Source organism: Hyperoodon ampullatus (assembly GCF_949752795.1).
Source record: "Hyperoodon ampullatus genome assembly, chromosome: 11".
NCBI lineage: Eukaryota > Metazoa > Chordata > Mammalia > Artiodactyla > Ziphiidae > Hyperoodon > Hyperoodon ampullatus.
Window position 1 is genome coordinate 58,476,583 of NC_136924.1, and position 23,680 is coordinate 58,500,262.

Here is a 23,680-nt window from a genome sequence, read left to right on the forward strand (position 1 = left end):
CTCTAGGTGAAGTAACCAGTCGCAATCCTCCTAGAGCAAGCGAGCGCTGTCGGGAATAACCAATTACGCCGCGAAACTTTTCGTGCACGTTTGACCCTGCCCCTCCAGCTGCGACAAAGATGGCGCGCAAGCTCCTGGGTTCTGTAGTTTTCAAGGGACCCGAAGGCCCCCAGTCTCGAGTTCGCCCTTACCGCCCCGCCCCTAGACGCTTCCACTCTGCTAGTACGCATGCCCAGAGCCCCAGCCCTGAGGCTAGGAGACGCGGAAGGAAGGAGGCGGGGCGATATTAAAAACAAAAAACAAAAAACCACCCTCAGCTCGGGAAGCGACAGTGGATGAGTCCGCTCCTCCCAGAAGGCGGTGCTGCCTGCCTGGGCGAACCACGCGGAGGGTTGTGGGGCGGATAGCTCCCCTCCTGATGGAGACTCTTAGAGTCGGGTGGGCGGGGGACTCCATATCCCAGCATGCTCCGCGGCAGGCCCGACCGGCCGCGACTCGGGGCTTGGCCCCGGCCCTAGCTCGTCGGCGGTGTATTGGGGCGCGTGGAGGCTGCAGTCACGGTGGCGCCCGCGGAGACGGAGGAGGGAATGAGTGAAGAGGAGCAGGGCTCCGGCACTACCTCGGGCTGCGGGCTGCCCAGGTGAGCCGCCTAGTACCGACCCCTGCAGGGCGCATAACTTGGCACGGTGCGGAGGGAGTAGCGTCGCGGCCCCAGCATGCACCTGGCCTGAGGGTTGTTCCCGGCAAGCACTGGGGTAGTGGGCCGTGGTTCCCGGCATGCACCCCGGCAGTGGCCACAGCCTGCAGCTTTAGCTAGTACGGGGTTGGCCCGGTTCCCAGACTGCACTGGGGCGTTGGGCTTTATGCCCCCGACATTCAGTGCATTTGGTGGGTACTGGGGTCCTGGCCTGCACTGTGTCAGGGGACATGCACTTCCAAACTGCACTGGGGTACAGGATCCCTCGCCTTAACTAAGACAAGGAACAGTGCTTTCCCCGCTTGCCCTGGGGCAGTGGACCCTGCTTTCCCAGCCTGCACCTCTACTCCACACTGAACCCAGCCGGTGGCTGCCTAAGGTCTCCTGGACCCTATGTCCCCCATAGTGTGCCTGGGTCTGATATGGCAGTGCTTGGCCAGGTGGGTGCAGAGAGGGGAGGTGTGATGAGGGTCTGTGCCCCTCCCCCCAGTATAGAGCAAATGCTGGCAGCCAACCCGGGCAAGACCCCGATCAGCCTTCTGCAGGAGTATGGGACCAGAATAGGGAAGACGCCCGTGTACGACCTTCTCAAAGCCGAGGGCCAAGCCCACCAGCCTAATTTCACCTTCCGGGTCACCGTTGGCGACACCAGCTGCACTGGTGAGGAAGGCTTGGGCAGCCTGGCTGGGGTGTGCATTCACAGGGCCCTATTGGCTTTACTGCTTGGAGTCTATTCACAGTCCTTTTCTCCAAGACCAGTGAGGGAAGGAGAGCTTTCAGGGGAAAAATCCCTGACTGGATTAGGAGAACAGGTCTGTGAGGAGGTGGGTAGGGCTCGGGAGAATTAGAGGAGCAAGCCGCGCTGCCACAGTGGTCCGGCAGATGGTTGTCATCCTGGAGGAAGAAGTAAGAGGAGATACATCGAAATCTCAGTGCAGCATTTGGGGGAGTGGGTGCCCGCTGTGCTGGACTCTGTTCCAGGTTGCTTAATCAAATTCACACTTACCTTAAACCGTGGTCGAATCCAGTGATGTAGGTGGTAGTATCCTCATGTTGAATATGAGGAAACCGAGGCTCAGAGAGATTCAATGACTGGGGCAAGGTCACATGCAGAGCCAGGTTTTGACTCTAGAGCCTGCACTCTTTCTATTTTTCCAGCCAGCTCTATTTATTGAGAGGAAAGAAAGTGCTTCCCAGAGGAAAGTAAGGCAGAGAAAGAACCTCCAGACAAAGTGTCTGACCTCAGGAGGAGTTCTGCCCAGCATGGCTTGATTTGGGGAACTCGTGGAAAGATAAGGGCCCTTCATTCCAGCAGTTAGCGTTAACACTTCCAGTCTTGGGCAGGGGGAGGTTGGTGAGAGGGGGCTTGATTGACTCCTTCTGGCTGTGAGGAGAGAGGCTGTGGGATGCTGGTTTCTCTTCTGTCCTTCCAGTGACCTCCAGTATCGCCCACACCCCCTCTCTCAGGTCAGGGCCCCAGCAAGAAGGCAGCCAAGCACAAGGCAGCCGAGGTGGCCCTCAAACACCTCAAAGGGGGGAGCATGCTGGAGCCGGCCCTGGAGGACAGCAGGTGAGGGAGGAACAGCCAAGGCATCCTAGAGGCTCTGTCAGGAACCCAGGCCCCTGCACCAGCCCCTCTAACCCGTAGGCTTGGCCTCGTGACACTGAACCACGCTGACTTGACCTCTTCCTGAGAGTTTCCTCTGGAACCCGAGCAGGATGCTTCCAGGGCTCCTGCTGTGAAGGATTCTGGGGGGCAATGGCCAGCCCCAGTGAGGGGTTATGGCTGTGGTTTGGGGCCCAGGTTGGGGCCTGGGGAGGGGGAGGGGTGGAGGCTGAGGCTGGAGGGAGCTGTTCCCCAACATACTTCCCCTCTCCGGCAAGATGGCATTCCCTCTTCCACACTCAGGTTGGTGTTTGTTGCTCCCATGGTTCTTGGGTAGGAAGAGACCCTCCTCCCACTTGAAGTCTTTTTGATCAAGTGTTTGGCAGCAAAAGATCTCAGGAGGAACTGGTGGTTGAGCTTCCCTGAGTTTTTGTCTCTAGTGGGAAGAGATTTTCTTAGGGGATGGGCAGGTCAGGAGGACCTGGGTCCCACACCCTTTATTCCCCACCCCCACCCCACGTGGGTGTGAATCAAAGGCCCCCTTCCCCTCGGGAAGTTCTTTTTCTCCCCTAGACTCTTCACTGCCTGAGGACGTGCCGGTTTTTACAGCTGCAGCGGCTGCTACTCCTGTTCCATCTGCTGTCCCAACCAGGTATCTTGTGTTTCCTGACTGCCTGAGGGGGGCGGGAAGGGGTCCTGGCTCCTGGCCCCTAGCCCTTGGACCCAGGCTGGTCAGGCATGAGGAAGTCTGAGTGTAAACAGAGGATGGAATAGTTGGGGACCAGAGTTTGAAGAATTTGCACCAGCTGGTAAGCTCTTGAGATGGGAGGTAATTTACAATTTTTCAGTAGCCACATGGTTGATGTTAAAGGTCTTGCAGGCCCCATTTTCTTCTGAGTTGGCCACGGGACGGCCTGTGTTTGAGTCCCATCAGGTGCTTCTGGGGACTGGATATACATCCCTCTCCACTGTCCTGGCGAGGTGATGGTCAAGTGTTCCAGAAAATCGAAATGGGCCTGGGAGCTGGAGGAGACCTTGCTAGGGTGGGAGGGGCAAGAGAGCGGGCTTGACGTTTGGAGAGACAGCTGCCTGCCTGGCGGGGAGTAGGGAGGTGGCAGTGGGGGAAACCAGAGCAGGGCTTAGGACTCATGGGCAGCCGCCGAAGGAGCCAGCCCCCTCAGCTTTGGCCCTGGGCCCTTTTCCCTTCAGGAGCCCCCCCATGGAGGTGCAGCCCCCTGTCTCCCCTCAGCAGTCTGAGTGCAACCCCGTTGGTGCTTTGCAGGTGTGTCCCCATCCTCATTTCCCATGCATGCCTGTCTTCCCTTGTACCAGGGGTCATGGGGGAAGCTGATGTGGGGCTGTCACCTTGTTCTGAGGGCTTCTCCCAGCCCTCCTTTATTCCTTCTTTCACTCCGAGTCTGAGGCTTCCAGGGTGGGAGGGGGAGAGGATGTGAGGACTCTTTTCTCACCGTTTTGTGCACCCTTGTTTCTCCCTTCCAAGGAGCTGGTGGTGCAGAAAGGCTGGCGGCTGCCTGAGTACACAGTGACCCAGGAGTCTGGGCCAGCCCACCGCAAAGAGTTTACCATGACCTGCCGGGTGGAGCGTTTCATTGAGATTGGTAACTGGGCGGAGGGGAGTTCCTGTAGCTACTGTCCGTCCCCCAGCACCCCAGTCGCAGCCCCAGGCAGCTCCCAGCCTCTCTCTGCTTTCCTGGCGGAGACCCCCAGCTTGGCTCCTCCTCCTCCCTTTTTCCTTGCACCCTGTCCTGCCCTCCTCTTTTGGCCGGCTAGGTTCTCGGATGCATGGCAGGTCCTGAGCTCCTCTTTTCAACTGACATCCCCTGAGTGGGTGGAAGCACTGGGTCTATTGGGAACCATAATCCAGCAACCCTCTCCCCCTTGCAGGCAGTGGCACTTCCAAAAAGCTGGCAAAGCGTAATGCAGCGGCCAAAATGCTGCTTCGAGTGCACACGGTGCCTCTGGACGCCCGGGAGGGGAATGAGGCAGAGCCTGATGACGACCACTTTTCCATTGTGAGTGCCTTGTGGGCCAGGCCCCGTGCTCCATCCTCCATGCCAGGGCAGGGCGCTGGGGACTCAGGTCTGTGACTTGGAAGTGAGCCTCTCTGGGTCCCAGGGCTGCTTCTGCCCTTTTTCCTACCAGACCCAGGGTTTCTTGGGCCCCTCTCAGCCTCAGCTGTAGGCCTGCATGGTGAGTGCGTTGGGGGAGGGAGCTGGCCCAGGGCAGGGGCCCTGTAGGTTTCTGTTACTGGAATGAGGGAGGCTGCCTGGCCATCCGGTCCACGGTCTAATAGTTGGAGGTGGCCACACAGGGATTGACTGGGGAAGGCAATGGGAGGAAGCGTTCTTTGGGCTTTTCTCTCCTTGGACATAGGATGTCTGTTAAATGCTTGGGTCTCAGAGTCCCTGGCTGCATCCTTCTTCCTGTCCCCATCTTGTCAGGGTGTGGGCTCCCGTCTAGATGGACTTCGGAACCGGGGCCCAGGCTGCACCTGGGACTCTCTGCGAAATTCGGTGGGAGAGAAGATCCTGTCCCTCCGCAGCTGTTCCGCGGGCTCCTTGGGTGCTCTGGGCCCTGCTTGCTGCAGTGTCCTCAGTGAGCTCTCTGAGGAGCAGGCCTTCCATGTCAGCTACCTGGATATTGGTATGGCTACTGGGGGGCCGGGGGATGGTGGGACTGGACCAGAGCAAGTATGGATGGGAGTAAGGGTTCGGGAGGGCATGGCGATGTCATGGACACCCCCTTCCCGGTGCTGCTTTCCTGCCTAGCACTGCCTCCCTCTTCTCTCTTGGTCTGCAGAGGAGTTGAGCCTCAGTGGGCTCTGCCAGTGCCTGGTGGAGCTGTCCACACAGCCGGCCACCGTGTGTCACGGCTCTGCAACTACCAGGGAGGCAGCCCGAGGCGAGGCTGCGCGCCGTGCCCTGCAGTACCTCAAGATCATGGCGGGCAGCAAATAAAGCCCCGGCTGGACTCGTGGACATTCGTCCTTTGCTCCCTGCTCTTCCTGCCCCCGGCCCATGCATCTGCCCAGCTCTGGTATCCCCTGGAGGTGCCACCTCTACCTCTGACACAGACTGCCTGCCTGCAGGCTGAGGAGGGCACAGGGCCAGGAACCAGGGGCCTCAGCTGGCCCAGGTTCTGTCCTCATGTAACTGGTAATGACGAAGGGGAATGACATTGGGGGCTCTCCAGTAAGAGCCTCAAATAAACGTACTGCTTTTTGGATTCTTAAACCCTGCTCTGTTTCCCTGAGTAGTCGGTAGCAGAGGTTAGCACCAGGTCACTTCCCCTGGGGTGCCTCCCCACTTTGCTCCCCACAGGTCCCCGTGTTTGCCTTTCTGGTGGCAGGAGGTTGGGTGCACTGACCTCTGGGAACTCCATCGCCTGTCCCTGGAGAGCTTGGTTTGGCAGAGATGGGGGCTGTGGTTCTTGGGACTCCCTCCTGGCCCTCTGTCTCATACAGACAGACACGCACACTGATGCAGAAGCCAGACAGCTTTATTTGGGGGGGACACATGGCACTTTTGGGTGTGGGCCTTGCACGCAAACATCAAAGGATGGCATGTCACTTCTTCCCAAAGCGCCGAGGGGCAGTCAGGCTCCAGAATGGGGAGCTCAGCCCTTCGTTGCTCCAGGAGCCCCGGGTGTTTGCCAGACCTTAGGAGAGATCCATCCTCAGCTGTAGGCCCTTCCAGTGCCCGCCCCCCGCCTTCCCCGCTGCCCTCCCGCTCTTCTCACTCTGGCCCTTGCCTTGCCCGTGTCCCTCTTAGACTCACCTCTGGGGCTGAAACAGGAAGGCTGGACTCCGGCTGGGTCTCTGCATGGCCTGGAGCAGGGAGCGCAAGAGTGCCCCGGGGGTCTGGGCATCCTGCAGTGGGCGGGCTCCACTGTCTTCCTCCTGTGGTACGGGGGCATCCGGGAAGGAAGATGGGCTAAGGCCTTGGGCATTTAGGTCACGAGGGGAAGGGAGTGGCTCCCGGGGGCAAGTTGTAGGAGGCTAAGAAGTCATTTTCTCAAATGTGAGGACCCAGTGACCCTGGCAGCCAGAGAGAGTATTTGAACCTGGAGTACAATTCTCAAGCTGAGGTACAGGAAAATGGTGGCAAGGCGGCGGGCATGCTGACTTACCGTGAAGCTCTGGTCTCCTTCATCCCGGCCCCCTGGTCCTTCAGCGCGGCTCCAGTCTGTTACTAACAGCAGCAGCACTGCTGCCCGTCTGGAGTCCATGCTGCCATCTGCCTTCCTTTGGCCACACCCGCCTCTTATACCTGCTGTCGCCCTGTTCCTCACCCCCGACAGCAGCCTGAGGGGGAATCTAGAGCAGGCAGTGGAAATGCACGGCTCCATTAAGAGCTGTCTGGGACCCCCCCGCCCCCGCTTTCCTCTGGCCCCCGTGGGACTTCCTGATCTCAGCCTCCAGCCCCAGCCCCTAAGCCTGGAGTTATAGACTTTATTAGATGCATAAATCCTGTCTCCAGAGCTCAAGAAGCATCATTAATTGCAGATGCTTTGTCAGAGCCAGGCCCTGGGGGACCCTCAAGAACTCCCAATCCCTCAACAGGTTGGAGAGCAACAACTGATCACCTCCTCTTTCCTAACTTGTAGAATAAAAGCACAGAGACAGTCCTGTCCGGCTAGGCATTATGTCCTGGGAAGGGAGGGAAGAGCCAGGGTCAGAGTCAGCCAGGATGACCCAGTCTGGTGAGTGGAGAGGCTGCAGGAAGGGCCACGCAGCCCATTCACGTCCATGTGTACGTGCCTGTTGGAGGGTCAAAGATGGAATCACTACTCTGAGATTTGCCTGTGGATAGAAAAGTGAGGTACAGGAGACTAAAAGGTTTCAGAGCCCCCAGAAAGTGGAGATTGCTTCAGATGTTTGTAGACAGACCCCCACCTTCACGCGCACTGTCGGGGACCTGCCTCACTTCAGCCTAGGGAGCAGTGCTCTGCAGCTGAAGCACTGCTGCCACCCTGTGGTCACAGCTCTGCATCGTCAGGCCCGGCCATTTCCTTTTTCTGGAACAGAGTTTGTTGAAGGGTAGGGTGGCTGGAGGTCCTAAGGCCCTGACCCCCCCGAGTCCCAGAAAGGTGGGGGCAGGATACTGGGATGCCCACCTCCCTCTAGTCACTCCAGTCTCTGCCTGGCTCTGGCTCTGACCTACTGGGGCAGGTGCCTAGAATGCCACCTTAGGAAAAATCAGTCACTGGCTCTCAGGAAGCGTTCCTTCAGTCATCTGGTACAGTTTCCCTTCTGATCCTAGAGTCCCTTCCTCAGCAGTCCCGCCGGTGTGGTTCCTGATGCTGGAGAGGTGCTATGACATAAAGGGCCTGTGAATCAGACTTGGGCAAGATGCTTAGCTCTCTGTAAGAAGTTTCTTCACCTAAAACATGGCAACGTTAAAAGGAACCACTTCCTACGGTGAGCATTATCTGAGATACTTTTTGTAACCCATGCAGCACAGGACCTGGCATAGAGCAGGCTTCCTCACGACGTTAGCTGTGATTATCCTGGGTCCTGGGGAACTTGCCATCTCCTCAGACAGTCCAGACAGAATCATCCTTGCAAGGAGCTGGCTTTCATGCCCCTGTGGCCTCCACCAGGGGTCCTGGTTTCCCTCACTCTCAGAGAACACCTCTCATCGTTCATGTTACAAGCCTTTCCCATGTTTGAGGACAGGTTTCATTCTTCCTTCCTTCTTTCTTTCGTCTTTCTTTGTTCAAGGGGAAGCGTTCCCCCTTCTTTAAAGCGAGGCATCTAGAAACCAACTTATACTTAGGATAGGTAGATTAGATCAGGTTTTGATACTCACTTCTATCAGTGCAGCCTAAGCTAGGGTGAACCTTTTTGTAAGCTTTGTCTCACCACTGGTCCCAAGCACAGGACCTGACGTTCATCATCATTACATCTTGTGGTTTCACCACTTCTTAAATAGGCGCATCAAGTCCATGAGGAGATGGTTCTTCTGTGGGAAATGGATCCTGCGCCATATCGAGGTCCTTGTCCATTCTTATCTGACCAAGTTCAGAGGAACACGGTGTGAGGGTAGGTGGGGCGCTGCAGAGCGGTTCCAGGGTCAGAGCCGTTTTAATCCAGCTCTTGTACTTCGCTGTGTGCCTTGGGCAAGTGTCTCAAGTTAAACCTCGGGGCATCATCAGTATCCTGCGGAAACTGCTCCTGTTATCAAGAGGTTTTGTGAACAGTAAATAACTTGATGAATGCAAAGCATCTAGCACTCCACCTAGGACATAGCAGGCACACGATAAATGTTTACCCTCTGTTATTTCTCTGATCGCCAGTTACAAGTGGATCTGAGCTGAGGCTGCATTCAGAAAGGGGCTGGTCTAGCTGCTTCCTGTGTCCTGGATGGAGGTGATGGGTCTCTCCTTTGGCTAGAAGTTGGAATGGGTTAATTCTTTTAACTTGGGAAACTGTCCTCCCTTCAGTCTCATCCCCACCTCCCAAACCTCTCAATCTTGGTTTCGGTATTTGGCTTTCAGCAACTTCCTTTACTGTTCTCTGGACTCCCACGTGCTCCTGACCACAGTGAAGACCACCACTGCCTTTCCCACTCCCCAGAGGAGACTGGAGCTCCCTGTCTGTGTCAGTTATACCAAACACCAGCCACAAACAGCATGTAAATCTCCTCTCTCCTATTGGAAACCCCTCAGAGGTACCTGGCTATCTCCTGGTCAAGTTCTTTAGCCTGGTCACCCTCCTCACTTGTGGTATCAAGGAATACACAGGTGCAAGAAATTAGTAGTGGCTGCCCCACACCTCCCCACGGTTCCTGAGCACTACCTGTTTTTCTTGTAAACTATCTTGCCTATTTCTAAATAAACTCCACCTCTCATTTCCAGACTCCCCTTCTCCCCACACACATGGAACTCACAGAATCATAGAGCACTTCTCCCTCTGTCTGTGTCTAAGTGCACTCCCCAGGAAGGCTGGAAACTTCTTGAGGGTAGGGCTTATTATTTTTTAATTGTGGGGGTGGGGGACATAACACTGAAAGGTTAAGAGGCCACTTGCCTTCCACCACCCTCCGAGCCCCATCCACGCAAAGCACACAAATTCTCTAGTGAGGGCTCCCATGATGCCAAGGGCCCTTGTCCCTAAGGGCAGTGCACAGATCTGAGCCTTCTGTTGTGTTACGTAATTTATACAAACCACCCACCTCCCCTAGGCTGTGTCTTCCCCTGCAGAAAGAGGAGGGATAAGAATGCCAGCTGTTTCTGTCCTAAGAAATGGGAGAGTGAAGATCGCAGACATGAAAGCCCAATGAATTCCCAGAAAGAATGGACAATGGGACTTGTAGGTCAGAGTACTGAAACATCAGACAGAACAGTGCTTCTCTTGATAGTTTAATGTTATATTTGCAGCATAAATAAGGCACAATATATGTCAGGGCAAGGGAGGGGGGAGAAGGCATGGCTGGGGGATAACTGCTATGTGGCAAGGGGGAAGGAGGCGGGACGGTCAGGGAGAATAGAGCGAAGCCTCTGCCTCAGCCCCGTCCCAGGAGACTGTGAGAGCCTGCTCACAGGGATCATGCTGAAGTGCGTGGAGGGGAAAGGGAGAAGACGATTTCATAACAAAACAGCCTGTAGCACTGCATCCTCCCACCTGTCAAAGTCCACCACTGGGGACTGGGGAAACCCAGACCCAGAGTCAAGTTCCTTGATGACATGGAGAGGTGTTGCTACATGTCAAGATATACAGATGAACAGAGATAAAACCATAGGTACACACAGCTTTTCAACAGATACCATGTCAGGAGGCTGTAGCCTCCACTGTTGGGGCTGAAGGCTCATCTCCCTGCCTGAAAGGTGTGTGTTGGGGGTGGGGTGAGTGGGAGAACAGGACAGCCGGTCCTTCCTGTAACAAAGAACATGGAGTGACCAGTCTGCAAGGGAATATGGGACAACTCCTGTTCAGACCCACGCAGGACAGGTTTTAGGAGTAAGCAGAGGAAGACAAACCTAGATTCTGAGATGAGTGACATTGTTGTTGTTTTAATGGGAGTGGAGGGAGGGACTGGAGGAAATGGAAAAACATGCTAGTGCTAAGGCAGAGGATGGTACTTAAAATATCCTTGATACCCTGTAAGAATTTCCCAGCTTGCCCCTAAGGCAATGGTCCTCAAACTTTAGTGTGTGTTAGAATCACTTTGAGTGCTTGTTAGAGCCCATCCCCAGAGTTTCTGATTCAGTATGTCTGGGATGGGGCCTGAATGTGCATTTCTAACAAGTCCCCAGATGATGGTCCTGCTGGTCCTGGACTACATTCTGAGAACCACTGCCCTAAGGGAAAGTCAATGAAACTAGTGCTCAAAGCCATTTTTTACAGCTAAATCCTCACTCACCAGTAGTTAATGCTGATGAGATAGCTCTGTGCTACCAGCCCCCATTAAAAAGAGAAACCCTAGCAGCTACAATACAAACCTGCATCTACAAAGGATGTAAGCTGCCTTAAGCTGCCCTACTCTCCCCAGCCTTTTCTCATTCCAGGGAAGAACTTTACCCCAAAGAGACACGAATGAACTGGTATGGAGGGTGGGAATGTTGGCTAGCAACCACCTACACTCATCCCCGCTGGGTCACCACCCTGGGATGGTGAGGATTTATGTCTGTGTGCACCTGCATGTGTGCAAACAAAAACAGAGATCAGTCTGTACTATGAAGGGAATGATTAGGGTTGTGGGAGGCTGAAGTAGGATGGGGGGCCTCTAATCTGCCTTAGGATCCTCACCTGTCCTGCTGTTCCCTCCGCCCCAGTCAAACAAAAGTCTAAAGAAAGCAGAAAGAGCATATCAACAAAGGCATATGTGATACAGCTAGGAGGACTGGATTCTAAACAGACTGGTTATGACATTAAAAAAAAAAGTGTACATTTCCTTCCTGTGTATACAATGTACAATATTAATGAAAAATAATGATTTGGGGATGGGAAGGAAAGAAAAGGGAGCTTTGTGGGGAAGAGCTGTCTTAGGGCTAGCACCTTTAAAGGAGCCTCTCAGTGTGAGCAAACAGGAGGGGACTTAGGAACCAGAGGAGGAATATTTTGGTGTCTGCTTGGTGGTTCAGGCTATAGATGGGGCGTGGTTAGGGTTAAGCACCCTGTCTACCAGGATGAGTGGTGCTGGAGGGCAGTAAGTCAGCAAAGGAACTGGAACAACAGAACAGGCACAGGGAAGGCAGCAAAATGAGGTTCAATTAGGCCATCTCCTCTTTTACTGCCACCGAGAGTGTCTATAGTCCAGGACTTGGGGCCAAGGAGAGGAGCAGAGGCCGAAGGAAGCCAGCTTTGGGTGTACGGCCAACAGGGAAAGATGAAGTAAAGGAGGCTGTACTCTTTCTAGTCCTTCTAATAGCGTGGGAGGCTCTCTCAGACTTTTCAACTCTAAGCAAGCTTTCTTTTAAGACAATGGGGCATTAAGTCTGTGGACCAGAAGACCTGGCTCTGGCCCCTTTCTCTATGGCCTTGGGTCTCTAGCTGCTGTGTCCTTGGAGTGAAGTGGGAGGCCTGAGTCTTGTGTTCACTTAGAAGAGTCCTAAGGCATCCGCATTCCCAGTCCCTTTTAGAAAGTGTCTTCCCTTAGGCCCCTAGAAAGGCCATGTTCCTTAAAAAGAGCTAAGTGACACCCTCCATGATGTTCTGGTCCAAAGGAGTCTGGAGGGTAAGGGGCAGGGGAGAGTGGCCACACGGCTGGCTGCAGTAACAAGGTAAATGTCGTTCCCCTTGACCACAGGAGAGACTGCAGGGCAAGCAGTCGCTCTGCCTTCTAAGTGAGACCAAGGACCAACTAAGGAGCTGTCTGGGGTGGGGGAGGTCCTGTCGTGTTCCTTCCTCATTTCACTGCTGCTTTACTACTAAGGTTCTGCCAGTGCCTCTCGGTTAGGTCCCCAATACTAACTTCCCACTGATGAAAATGAAATAAGGACTCAAGAGAATTAGACATGGGGATTAAGAAACTAAATAAGACCCTCTACATAAATTAGCCATCCTATACAGGGACAGACTGGCAGGACTCAAACTTCCTCCAAGGCCAAGCAGTGAGGCAGGGCATGTGTGCAGCGACAAACTGATTCTTAACTTGAAAAACACATGACTGAAGGGGGAAGAAAAACAGTCAAGGGTCTTATGAAGGCTCCTTAGGAGCCATAAACGCAGTCAAGCTTTAGGGCAAGGCTACAAGTGGGAAATAAAGATAATAAAAAATGAAACACAACTAAGGCAGGAGAAAATCCCAGGGAGCAGCCATCTAAAGGAAAAGTCCTGAGCACAAGTTATGGCTGTGAAGTTTTAAAGGCAAGTGGAGTCCCTGGAGGTGGTAACCTGCATCCTGACCATCTGCCGTGCCATTTGCTAGTCTGAGTCACCTCAGGGGCTGTTCCTGTTGGGTCCTGGGTGGAGGAGGATGAGAAAACCATGTTTTCTCTCCTTTCTCTTCACCAGGTGTGGCTTCTTCAACACCAGCTCTGAAAAGCAGGAGGGGAAATTAAAAACAAATGCAGTAGAACATGTCCTCTGACTGGCTCACCAATTTATCAGTCTGAGGAGATGGGAATCTTGTAGCTTAGAACATCTCCTCATTCCTCTATGATAGCCAATTTTGGAAGATTAAATAAGAAAGGAAGCTGGCAGTTACTCTGTATGCATGTATAAGACGGAGGTAGGAGAGAGAGAGAAAAGGACATTATTGGCTTGGGCAGATGGCAGAAAGTGGCTCTGGGACAATTGGAAGGGCTTCATACTGAAGGGCTATTAAAGCTGACCTATCTATCCACAGGCCTCTGGCTTTGGACTGCTTCCTATGGCCTTGGTAGAAATTGCATAGTTCAGAGCCAAAGGAAGATGAGGAGTCTGAATGGGGAAGAAAGAGGGACAAAAGGGATGAATTTCCCCCCTGCAACACAACTTTTCAAAGTAAGAATGGCTGAGAGCAACAGTCACCAATTTCCCAGGCAGGTCAGACTCTTCAACAAGCAGGGCTCTTTTGCTGACATCAGTGCTCCACCTCCCCTTCCTGTGCCTCCCCCAATCCTAACTTATACTCAAGAAAACCCACTCAGGACCTCGGCTATGATGCTTCAGGGTCCTGGGGCGTAGACTATGGAGAAGCCTTGCATCCAGGGGGCAGAGAGAAGAAAAGAGCTAAAGAAACGCTACAGAACCAGAGAGACCTAGTGGCTAGGCTCGGAGCCTAGTGAAAGAGAGCGAAGGTAGATCCAGTGAGGACCAGTTGTGAATATCAGACCCTCACTCAGAAAAGAAGACAGATGTGTGAGACTCAGAGATGGGGGGAGAGGGGAGGTGAGGGAGCACAAGAATCCCTTACGTGACAGCTTCCAGAGGGCTGCATCAGAACTAATTATAGAAGAGAGCCAGAGGCAGGAATGCAGGCAGGGGGACGAAGAGGGAGAGGCAGGAGTGGAAAGATGACCAAAAGCAATATGTACGCTTTGGCTAGTAAACTCTTGTAAAACATAAAAGAATCAATCTAGTAACTTGATGGAACAAGCTTTAAACTACATTGTTCCTGCCTGTCCTGATGATGAGAACTGAAGGAGGATGGAGTGCGGGATGGGAAGGGAACCAGCCAGTCAGATCCTGGGCTCTTTCCCTTTTCACTACCAAGCAGTATCTAATAAGGCCACAAGATGAGGTTGCCAAGGCTTAGTGGGTGGTGGAAAAGACCCCACCACTAGACTGGGAAAACTCAAGACATAAAATGAGGTACCCAAATAGCTCTGGAAATAAATGAGAAAGGACTAGACCGTTTGAGGTTTCATTTCTCTGTTTTTGTTTTGGTGGCAAGTAGGGAGAAGGACTAAAGTTTATGGAAGAGCTGGGAAATACTGCTACTTCATACATCAAAGGTAACCTTACATTCTCCATAAGTGAATGCTTTAACTAGAATTTACGGAGGGGGAAAAAGGGATAAATAAGCAGCTACTGGGAGACAAAGTCCTGAGTCCATGGGGTGGCTAGGGATGGGTCAGCCATTGATATGCCATCAACTCTAGCCTCCCTCTATCTAGTAGGAAGTGGCATGCTGCTAAGAACCAAGAAGGTAAGAGCCATGGCTTGGTGGAAAGAGAGGGAGCTGAGAAACCAAAACCTAGAAGGACAAGGGTTAGTGTTAAAAGAGACAGGTACACGTGCATGGGCAGGGGTGATTGTTCGGACCATCGGGAAAGGCCTTTGGCTGTGGGCACATCAGAAACGTCCCCCTTGGGGTCTGATCTATGTGGCTCTGGGGCTTGGAGGCTCCTAGTACAGGCGTCAACGTAAATGACCATGTGAGAAAAGCCCCACATCTGACCATTACTCACAACACACAATTTCCCCCCCATATTGCCATGTCCAAGGCAGATGGGAGAGGATAAGATGACATCTCTCTTGGCTCTTGGGCGGGCGAGCTCTGGCTGGGGACCTCTCCACCAGGGGAGGCATCATCTGCCCGCAGACTGAGACTGTGGGGTCATGATCACATGCGACTGTATGGGCATGCTCAGTTCTGTCCTTTGGCTGGCCATCTGAGTGAGGACTGAGGTGGCCACAGCTTCAGCTGCAGAGCGAACGCTGAGGCCATTGCTCGGGGCTGTTGCTGAGCTGTGCTGAATCACAGGGGCTGGAGAACCCGTTGGCTCTGAGCTTTCCTTGGGGCTTTCTGCCAGGAAGGAGGGCAAAAAGCAGACAGCAAGTGGTTAGAAAACAGAATGGGGAAATAGGCAGAACTATCTTTTGCCATAATTCTAAAGGAGCCCAAAGGAAAATGAAGCCCATGTTTTTAGGGGGGAAAACTTCCCAGAATCTTGGCTTCTAAGCCATAAATGGGCTAGGAAACTGGAAGTTGTGAGAAGAGAAGCAAGCTAGGCCAAAATTAACCCATCTATCCCCATAAAGCAAACCCCCAACATGTTACTTACACTGCCTGGCTTCTAGGTCTCTGCACAGTTCATTACCCCTATTGGGACACACTTCCTCTTATTCATGTCTTTAAAGGTGATTTAAAATAGATCTCTTTTTAGCTATCCTCTCTTGTTAATGCTCACAACATTGCAATCATTCTATTATTTTTAATATTCCTTTAGCATGTAGTTGCACCACAGGTAAACCTGATAAATATCAAGCTACAATCAAATGATGTTATGAATGACCAGTCCTTGGCCAAGGTTCAGTTAACACAACCAACTACAAAGAGGTCTGTCAGACCCTCCTGACTATTAACTAGCTATAGGCATTAACGATTTAACACATTTACTTTGAGTTACACCACTCCACCTAAAGTGACAGTAACTTTTATTACTAAACACAAATGTCTGAGCTGCATACAAAGGTAACTCCATGTTGCTTAACAGTCAAGGAGTTTCACTGAACATCAGATAGCCTCTCTGGCTATTTAAACAGAGATGTGTAGAATAAGGGCAAAATTTCAATAGTTGGTTGTATTTCTGACCTCCTGATAAATGCCTGAGTCTTCTTTCAGGATTCAAATACTACCTCCTCTGTGAAGCCTTCTTTGTTACGCTCAGGAAATTAGCTATTTCATCGTTTGTGCTTTCAGAGCATACATTCATTTATTCATCAAATATTTACTGAGTATTGCCCGTGTGCCAGGCATTAGGGTATATAAAGAATAGACAGGCTCCTTGTCCTCAGGAAGTTCCCAGTCTAGGGGCTCTTTGGGCTATCTGTGCTTACCTTACCCATGGGTTGACATGTTTATCTCCTCATAACCCTATGAGTCTCTCAGAGATAGGAGAGTGTCTCGTTTGTCTTATGTCAGGTACCTACCACTATGTCCATACCACACAGTAGGAACTAAATACATCTTTGCTGTAACAAATAAGTAATTTCAAAGACTGACTATCTGTCAGAGTTCTTGTAGGGACTGAATAGAAACCTTACTGTATATAGACTTCATACTGATAAATACTCAGTCCTTGTCATCCTTAGCCCATCAAAAGGATTGAAATAGTTGATCACTAAACTTCTTGAAACACTTTCTTATCCTGGCTTACAGAACACCACACTCAGCTACTCAGCTGGTTTTCCTTCTACCTGCTTGGCTACTCATTCTCAGTCTCTCTTGTGGGTCCCTTCTCATCTCTCTGACCTCTAAATATTGGAGTACCCAGGGCTCAGTCCTGGAACTTCTCTTTTTCTACCTATGTGCTCTCTTTGACAATAACATTATATCCAGTTTCATGGCTTTAAAAACTATCCATATTCTGCTGACTCCCAAAGTTGTACCTTCAGCCTTTCCTCTGAACTGCAGACCCATACAACCAGCTGCCTGCTTGACAGCTCCACCTGCAAGCCTAAGAGGCTTCCAAACCTGAGCTCCCGATATACCACCCAATCCATTTCTTCCTACACTTTCCCCTATCTCAATCAATGGCAACTCCGTTCCTGCAGTCGCTCAGTCCAAAACCTTTGGTGCGATTTTTGATTTTCTTTTTCCTCACGTATACTGCCCCATCTGGCCGTCATCAAACCTTGTCACTCTAACTTCGAAATATATCCTGAATTAAATCCCTTCTCACCACTTGCACTACCGCCATCCAGTCCAAGGCTCCATCACCTCTCGCTCCTATGACTGTGATAGCCCCACTAAGTGGACTGCCTGCTTCTGCCCATGCATTCCTCACTCTCTAACAGAGTGACCCTGTTCAGAATAAGTCAGATCAGTCATGTCACTATTCTGCTGAAAACAACCCTCTAATGATCCCAAAGCAGAGTAAAAGCTAAGGTCCTCACTATGACCAATGAGGCCCTAAAGGAAAATGCTTCCATTACCTCCCCTACCTCATCTCCAAACAGTCTCCATTCTCCATCCTCTCCAATTCAGCCACACTAGCCTCCTTGGTGTTCCTAGAATGTGCCAGACACGCTCCCACTTTGGGTCTTTGCATTTGCTGTTCCTCCTGCTTGCAGTACTTTTCTCCCATACTAATGCATGGCTATAGCTCCCTCACTTCCTGAAGGTCTTGTCAAAAGACACCTCATCTAAAATTTCAACCCTGCTGCTAACATTTCATATTCCTCTTTCTTGTTTTATTTTTGTCTTCCAAGCATTTATTCTTATCTAACATACTATATATATTGTACCTATTTATCTAGTTTATTGTCTGTCTCACCTACTAAAATATAAGCCCCTCAAGGGCAGGGACTTTAATCTAATCTATTTGGTTCCTTATTATGTCCTCAGCATGTAAAACAGTGCCTGGCACAGAACAGGCTGAACCAATATCTGACTAATGAATGAATGTACCCTGAAGTACACATTAAAATTAAAATTTAAATAGAGATGTTTAAAATTGGTGATGTGGTTACTCTTTTTCTATGGGAACACATCTCTGAAATGATAAAGACATTAGTGGAAAAATAATTCAATATATCAAAATTTGATAGCCAACATTTCTATGAATTTATTTAATTTGTAAAGGAAAATGATTTATTAGTTTTTACTGTCCATAAGCAAATTATTCACAGTAATTTTAATTTCAGGATTGTGCTTATCTTGAGCATGACTCTGTGACCAGCTCTTCCTAGCACTACATTATTTGTGCTCACAGTTTACAAACTGAAACCAACATTAGCCCATCATTGGAAAGATAAAATGTACCACCAAATCTCAATGCTTAACAAACCCCAATGTACCAGCTGCTGTTATATCCTCTTGAGGCCAAGACAGTGGCTTTGGAATAAGAAGAGCTGGATGTGCATCTTGGCTCTGCCACTTCACCAACTGTGCAACTTCAGGTAAGTGACTAATCTGAGTGCAGTTTTCTTGTGTATAAACACAGGTAATATCTATTTCATGAGAGGACTGGGAAGATGGTTGAGTGCCTCACACAAAGTAGGTACCCAATACATATTGCTACCCTTTTTCTCCAACTACAATAGATAATTAGGACAACTATATTGTTCTCAAAAATTTTTTTTGATAGGACTGGTTGTTCCACAAAGGCTGCTCACTTGTCAATCTGGGCCCCCCAGAACATTCAGAATGGGGTTATAAAATTATGAAGAGTTGAGACACTCATTATATGCAGTGTACTGACTGACTGATCTTGCTTAGGTTGTGAGCCACTCACCTAAATAGCCTTGGGTCTTTTTCTGTAGTGCTGTGACTGGGCAGTCTTTATGAGCTAACAGCAGCTGTTTCAATTGAGCCACCTCATTGCGTAGTAATGTGACTTCATTCTGAGGAGGAAGGGAAGAAAAGAATATGAAGAAAATTTATGCGCCACTCTTGAACCCCCCGTAGCTATGCCCAAAGTGAGGACAGAGTGCCGTCTGGATTTTCTCCCTCAAATCTGGGAAAGATCCAGCAAGGCTTTAAGACGGCCCAGGGCCAATACAGCCATGAATTCAATGACAGGAGCTGCTTACAGTGATAGAAGGCATTTTAAATAGAAAAATTACTCCTATTCAGGATAAATACAATTACACCAAAATTAATAATGCATGTGTCCTTTGATTAAGAAAGCTAACTTCCAGGAATCTAGTTAACAGAGCTATCTACTCAAGTGCATACAATGTACACTGCAGCACTGCTGTTCTGGCAAAAAATTAGAAACATTCTAAATATCCATACCTTATAACATAACTTACACTATAGAATGCTACAAACACGAGGTAGCTCCTCTGTATACATGGCTAGATCTCCAGGAGATGCTGTTTTATGTTACAACAGACAGTCCCTCCCTGACTCCCCCACAAAAGCTATAAATGAAAAAAATATTAGAAATACATACATGTCTGGTAGGTACACACCAAACTTATCTACAAGGAAGAGAATGAGACTAGGAAAGACATATTGAAGAGAGACTTTATTTTTAATCTGTACCTCTGTGTGTGTATATATGACCTTTGTAATGGAATATTTTAATAAATAATCAGAAGAAGGGAAAATAATATTCAAGAAAATATCTGGGGACTTCCCTGGTGGTTCAGTGGTTAAGAATCCACCTGCCAATGCAGGGGACATGGGTTCAAGCCCTGGTCCGGGAAGATCCCACATGCTGCGTGGGAAGATCCCACATGCCGTGGAGCAACTAAGCCCGTGCGCCACAATTACTGAGCCCACACTCTAGAGCCCGCGAGCCACAACTACTGAGCCCGCATTCTGCAACTACTAAAGCCTGCGCGCCTAGAGCCCATGCTCTGCAACAAGAGAAGCCACCGCAATGAGAAGCCCGCGCACAAGCAAGAGTAGCTCCTGCTCGCCGCAACTAGAGAAAGCCTGCGTGCAGCAAAGAAGACCCAGCACAGCCAAAAATAAATAAATAAGAAAATATCTGTATTATAACCGTTCTATTTGTGTTTGCATGGTTTTTTCTTTCTTTTCTTAAGCTGCGTTACCTGGGCAAATACTTTCCCTTTGGGTGTTCCACTACCCCTGTCAGATTCTACTGATGACTTAAAAAGAGCACCCTGGGGCGCTTAATCTAATTCCCTTCATCCAAATGGTCTATGGATGACTCATTCTAGTAGCAGATTTGGGAGTAGTGGTGAGTGTCCTTTCCAGTCCCCGGGGAAGAGGTTTCAACTCTGACTGTTAAGACATTCTTTCTGCATTCTCCCTGGCGTATGTTCTGGATCTGTCTTAATTTAAAGAATTATCATCTTCTAGTATATCATCCCACTTTTTCCTGATTCAACCTCACTTTCCAGATTCAACAATCCTCATAATCACCCAGGACACACTCACACTCAGCTGAATGTTCTGAGACGTGAGTTCCTCAGCCTTCTTCTCTAGGGAGGACACCCACAGCTTCCGCTTTTGACGGCAGCGCGAGGCTGCGGCCCGGTTGCGCTCCAGAAAGCGCTGCCGCCGCTCATCTGGATCTTCATCCACCGTGCGCCGACGCCGCCCTCCGGTACTAGGAGTGGGTTGGGCTGGTGAGACCTGTTGCCCAGAAGGAAGAGGAGTTACTTGAAGGGAATGTCAGTGCTTTCCAAACTAAACCTGACGTAAGCTCTGGCAAAGATCTGGTGAAAGTATGTACCAGTCTCTGTAACCACAGCAAGTCTCATTACTATGTCCCTTAGCTTCTCTTCTGTAGTATTTCCTCATTCTGTCTCCTGTTTTCTTTCAGTCTTCTCAGTTCCATACTCTGATTATTTCTGAGACAGACAGACAAAATGAAACTAGGATCACTTTTTGTTTCTTAACAGGAAATCTTGTAGGCAGGGAAATTATAATCAAGGGAGGTGTCAGGGGAAATTTTAGGGAGACTATGGAATAAAAAATTGGAGAATCACCTATCTGGTCAAGCAATATATACAAATAACTGTGTGCTACAAGTTTCAGAAAAGGAGAAAAGATTTTAGTATCAGTGAGATATGAGCTATCATGGAGATATATGAATTAGTATATTCTTTTTTTTTTGGGCCACACCGCACGGCTTGCAGGATCTCAATTCCCCGACCAGGGATTAAACCTGGGCCACAGCAGTGAAAGGCCAGAATCCTAACCACTAGGCCACCAGGGAACTCCCAATATATTCTTTTTATTTAAATCAGTTAATCATCCTCAGCAACCCCCCCCCGCTTCCTGCCTTGTTTGTTCTGTTTGTTTTTAAAGAGAAAAACATTTTTTAATCCCTTTACAAATTGGCGATTTAAGACTGTCTTTTGTTTTTAAACTTAAGGCTGACGTCTCTTGTCTCCAAAGCACTTTTGAATCATCTTCCTTTTCTGTTATCTGGTACGTATTCAAAGAAGATAGACCAATTTTATAATAACGGTCAAAATTAAAATATAGAAAGGTCAACCATCTGTATAAAAGAAACTATGTAATGTAAAACAACGCCAAAAATAAATTCTTCCTGAATCTGTTGCTATTAGAGAACATCTATATTGGTAGTTCCCAAATACCAGAGCTCACATTAGTTGCACGAGAATAAGCGTAAGCTTATAAGAAAACAGAATCTTATTCTACTTCAGGCCCTACTGAATCATGTTCTCCATTAACACAGATAATGAAGAGATCATTTTATTTATTCAGATTAATATTCTCTCTCCTAAAAGAAAAAAAGTGGAGAGGAAATTTCAAACTTTTTTAATGAACTACAGGCCTTGGGGTCATTGCTTCTCACTGTACTTAGGGAAGTTTACACAAATTCTCCTGTGATTTTCAATTTCCTCTTTGTCCTGAGCTCACTGGAGCACATGTAAAGACTGGCGCTTGAGGAGGAGAATGGGGAAAAGGAAATGATAGGTTCCTATTCTCTCATAGGCAACTCAACAAGACATGCAGGGAATGGAGGTAAAAGAACAGACCAAGAGAAAGACAGGAAGAATAAGAAGGAAAGGAATTAGTGGTAAGTAAAAAATAAGTCATGTCATTTCCTCAAGAGGGGAAGCAGCACAACTTGGGCAAGAGGACTACTGCTTTACCATTTCCAGAAGGGACTGGCATTAGAAGGGGTTACAGGAGGGTGGGCAGGCTTAGCTTCCAACAAGAAAACTCAGATGAAAGCTTTTGTTGTTGGCCAAGCTTTAAGGCGGCATATGGTCATTAAATGTTAGGACATGTGGTGGTAACTGATAAAGCAGGTGGTGACATCAGGAAAAGGGGATGGGCAAAAGATGTAACTCCAGAAACTGATCTCAGGTTGTTGTCACTAATCAGTACAGACAATATGAAAACTGAGGCCTATTCAGTTTTCAAAGAAAATTAGTAAACTGAGGCCTCCTTGAAAAAAAGAGTTGGGCTTCTAAATGGGATCCCTCTGGCTTTTTTAAGACTTTAATTTCTCCTGATAAAAAGACATTCAATTGATAAGGAAAAAGTGTTTTTTGGGGATGTGTATTTGTTTACTGAGCCATCTTAATACTGTGACATCACATTTTATTAATATATTGTTTTTCTTTTTTTTTTGGCTGTGTTGGGTCTTCACTGTTATGTGCAGGCTTTCTTTAGTTGTGGCGAGCGGGGGCTAGTCTTCATTGTGGTGCGCAGGCTTCTCACTGCGGTGGCTTCTCTTGTTGCGGAGCGCGGGCTCTAGGCATGCGGGCTTCAGTAGTTGTGGCACGTGGGCCCTAGAGTGCGTGGGCTTCAGTGGTTGCGGTGCATGGGCTAAGCAGTTATGGCACGTGGGCTCTAGGCACACGTGCTTCCATAGTCGTGGCGTGTGGGCTCAGTAGCTGTGGCTCGTGGGCTCTAGAGTGCAGGCTCAGTAGCTGTGGTACACAGGCTTAGTTGCTCTGCGGCACGTGGGATCTTCCCGGACTAGGGCTCGAACCCGTGTCCCCTGCATTGGCAGGTGGATTCTTAACCACTGCATCACCAGGGAAGTCCCTAATATATTGTTATTATCTGATTTTTGCTATAAATCTAATCAGGTAAGTTTTTTTAGGCAGGTGGGGGGTAAGACCTAAGATAGGAGAGACTAGGGGAAGCCTCCTTTGGTGTACAAAGTGGTTTGAAGTGAGGTCCTGTCACATTTTAGAGGGTTCTGCAGATACAGCATTCACATATAGAAATAACCAAAGAGCAGAAAACAAAAACTGAGACCTCCTCTGTGACAGTCCTGCATTATCCAGTCTGTTTGCATTTAGTACAACCCAAGGATGGATAAAGAATAGTGCATTTTGCTACTTTCAAACTGTCAACAAGAACCAAAGTGCAGGTAGATGCCCAGAATGCTGAAATCCACTCTTCTTTAATTTTCTTGCTCCTTGAAAAGACAGATATGACTTATAGAGTAATGGTGACACAAACTGGTTCCCCCATCCAAGGGTCTAACTGACCTGTGGCTGGGCAGGGGATGGGGCGTCAGGGTGCTGGATGAGGATCTGGCTTTGCTCTGGACGGGCTGTCACCATGGTGCTGGCAGTTCCCACCACCATTCCACAGCCACCATTGATTGAGGAGACTTGGTGGGTTAGGGTAGCTTTTAGTCTCTGTAGGAAAAGATAAGAAAAAATAGCTTGTCAAGGGTGAGATTCTATCAAGGGTGAGAAGAGTGGGCTTAGATTTTATTACTGATGTTACAGACAACTAAAATTCCCACACTGATTTTCCCTTAACAGAGGGATTAAAAGAAAATGACAGGGAGAGAGAATGTGCACATGATCCCTAAAATACCTACTCTGTCCCCTCACTATCATCCTGGGCACAGTTGGAGGGCGGGGGTTGCTGAAGCTATAGAGTCCAGATGAAAGCTCTCTCCTGGAACCTGGCCAGGGGCTGGTTATTATGCAGTTATTCACCTCCTGGCCAGCTCTCCTGCCCACTCATCCACCCCTCCATCTGTCACCCTGGAACTGAAACAGCAAGAGTTCCATTCCAAACAATCTGTGCTGCTTCTTTTCACTGCCATGGTCTATGTAC

At 49.5% G+C, this 23,680-nt stretch overlaps 2 protein-coding genes across 5 annotated transcripts in view; one reads left to right on the forward strand and one right to left on the reverse strand.

Annotated features, from left to right (window-relative positions):
* Positions 1 to 587: 587 nt before the first annotated feature.
* On the forward strand, positions 588 to 5,557 carry TARBP2 (TARBP2 subunit of RISC loading complex; the record flags this gene model as incomplete). 4 transcript variants are annotated; one of them, XM_079715393.1, is made up of 9 exons in its annotated part: positions 588 to 640; positions 1,188 to 1,357; positions 2,165 to 2,267; positions 2,860 to 2,955; positions 3,513 to 3,585; positions 3,805 to 3,922; positions 4,209 to 4,336; positions 4,766 to 4,967; positions 5,124 to 5,557. In XM_079715393.1, 9 exons carry the CDS (start codon positions 588 to 590, stop codon positions 5,279 to 5,281), a joined length of 1,101 nt encoding a protein of 366 aa, XP_079571519.1. The 4 variants fall into 4 exon arrangements, with proteins under 4 accessions (XP_079571519.1, XP_079571520.1, XP_079571518.1 ...); XM_079715392.1 differs by lacking the exon at positions 1,188 to 1,357 and having other exon boundaries at positions 597 to 640; XM_079715391.1 differs by lacking the exon at positions 588 to 640 and having other exon boundaries at positions 1,198 to 1,357.
* Positions 5,558 to 5,806: 249 nt separating this feature from the next.
* LOC307060666 (cyclic AMP-dependent transcription factor ATF-7) overlaps positions 5,807 to 23,680 on the reverse strand; it is a 97,248-nt gene continuing 79,374 nt past the window's right edge. The window contains exons 9-13 of the mRNA XM_079715308.1: positions 23,098 to 23,250; positions 20,051 to 20,248; positions 18,432 to 18,540; positions 6,101 to 6,222; positions 5,807 to 5,981 (exon numbers count right to left, since the gene is read on the reverse strand). Coding sequence (XP_079571434.1) covers positions 5,940 to 5,981; positions 6,101 to 6,222; positions 18,432 to 18,540; positions 20,051 to 20,248; positions 23,098 to 23,250 — 624 coding nt within the window. The 3' untranslated portion in view covers positions 5,807 to 5,939. The remainder of the gene's footprint in view (positions 5,982 to 6,100; positions 6,223 to 18,431; positions 18,541 to 20,050; positions 20,249 to 23,097; positions 23,251 to 23,680) is intronic.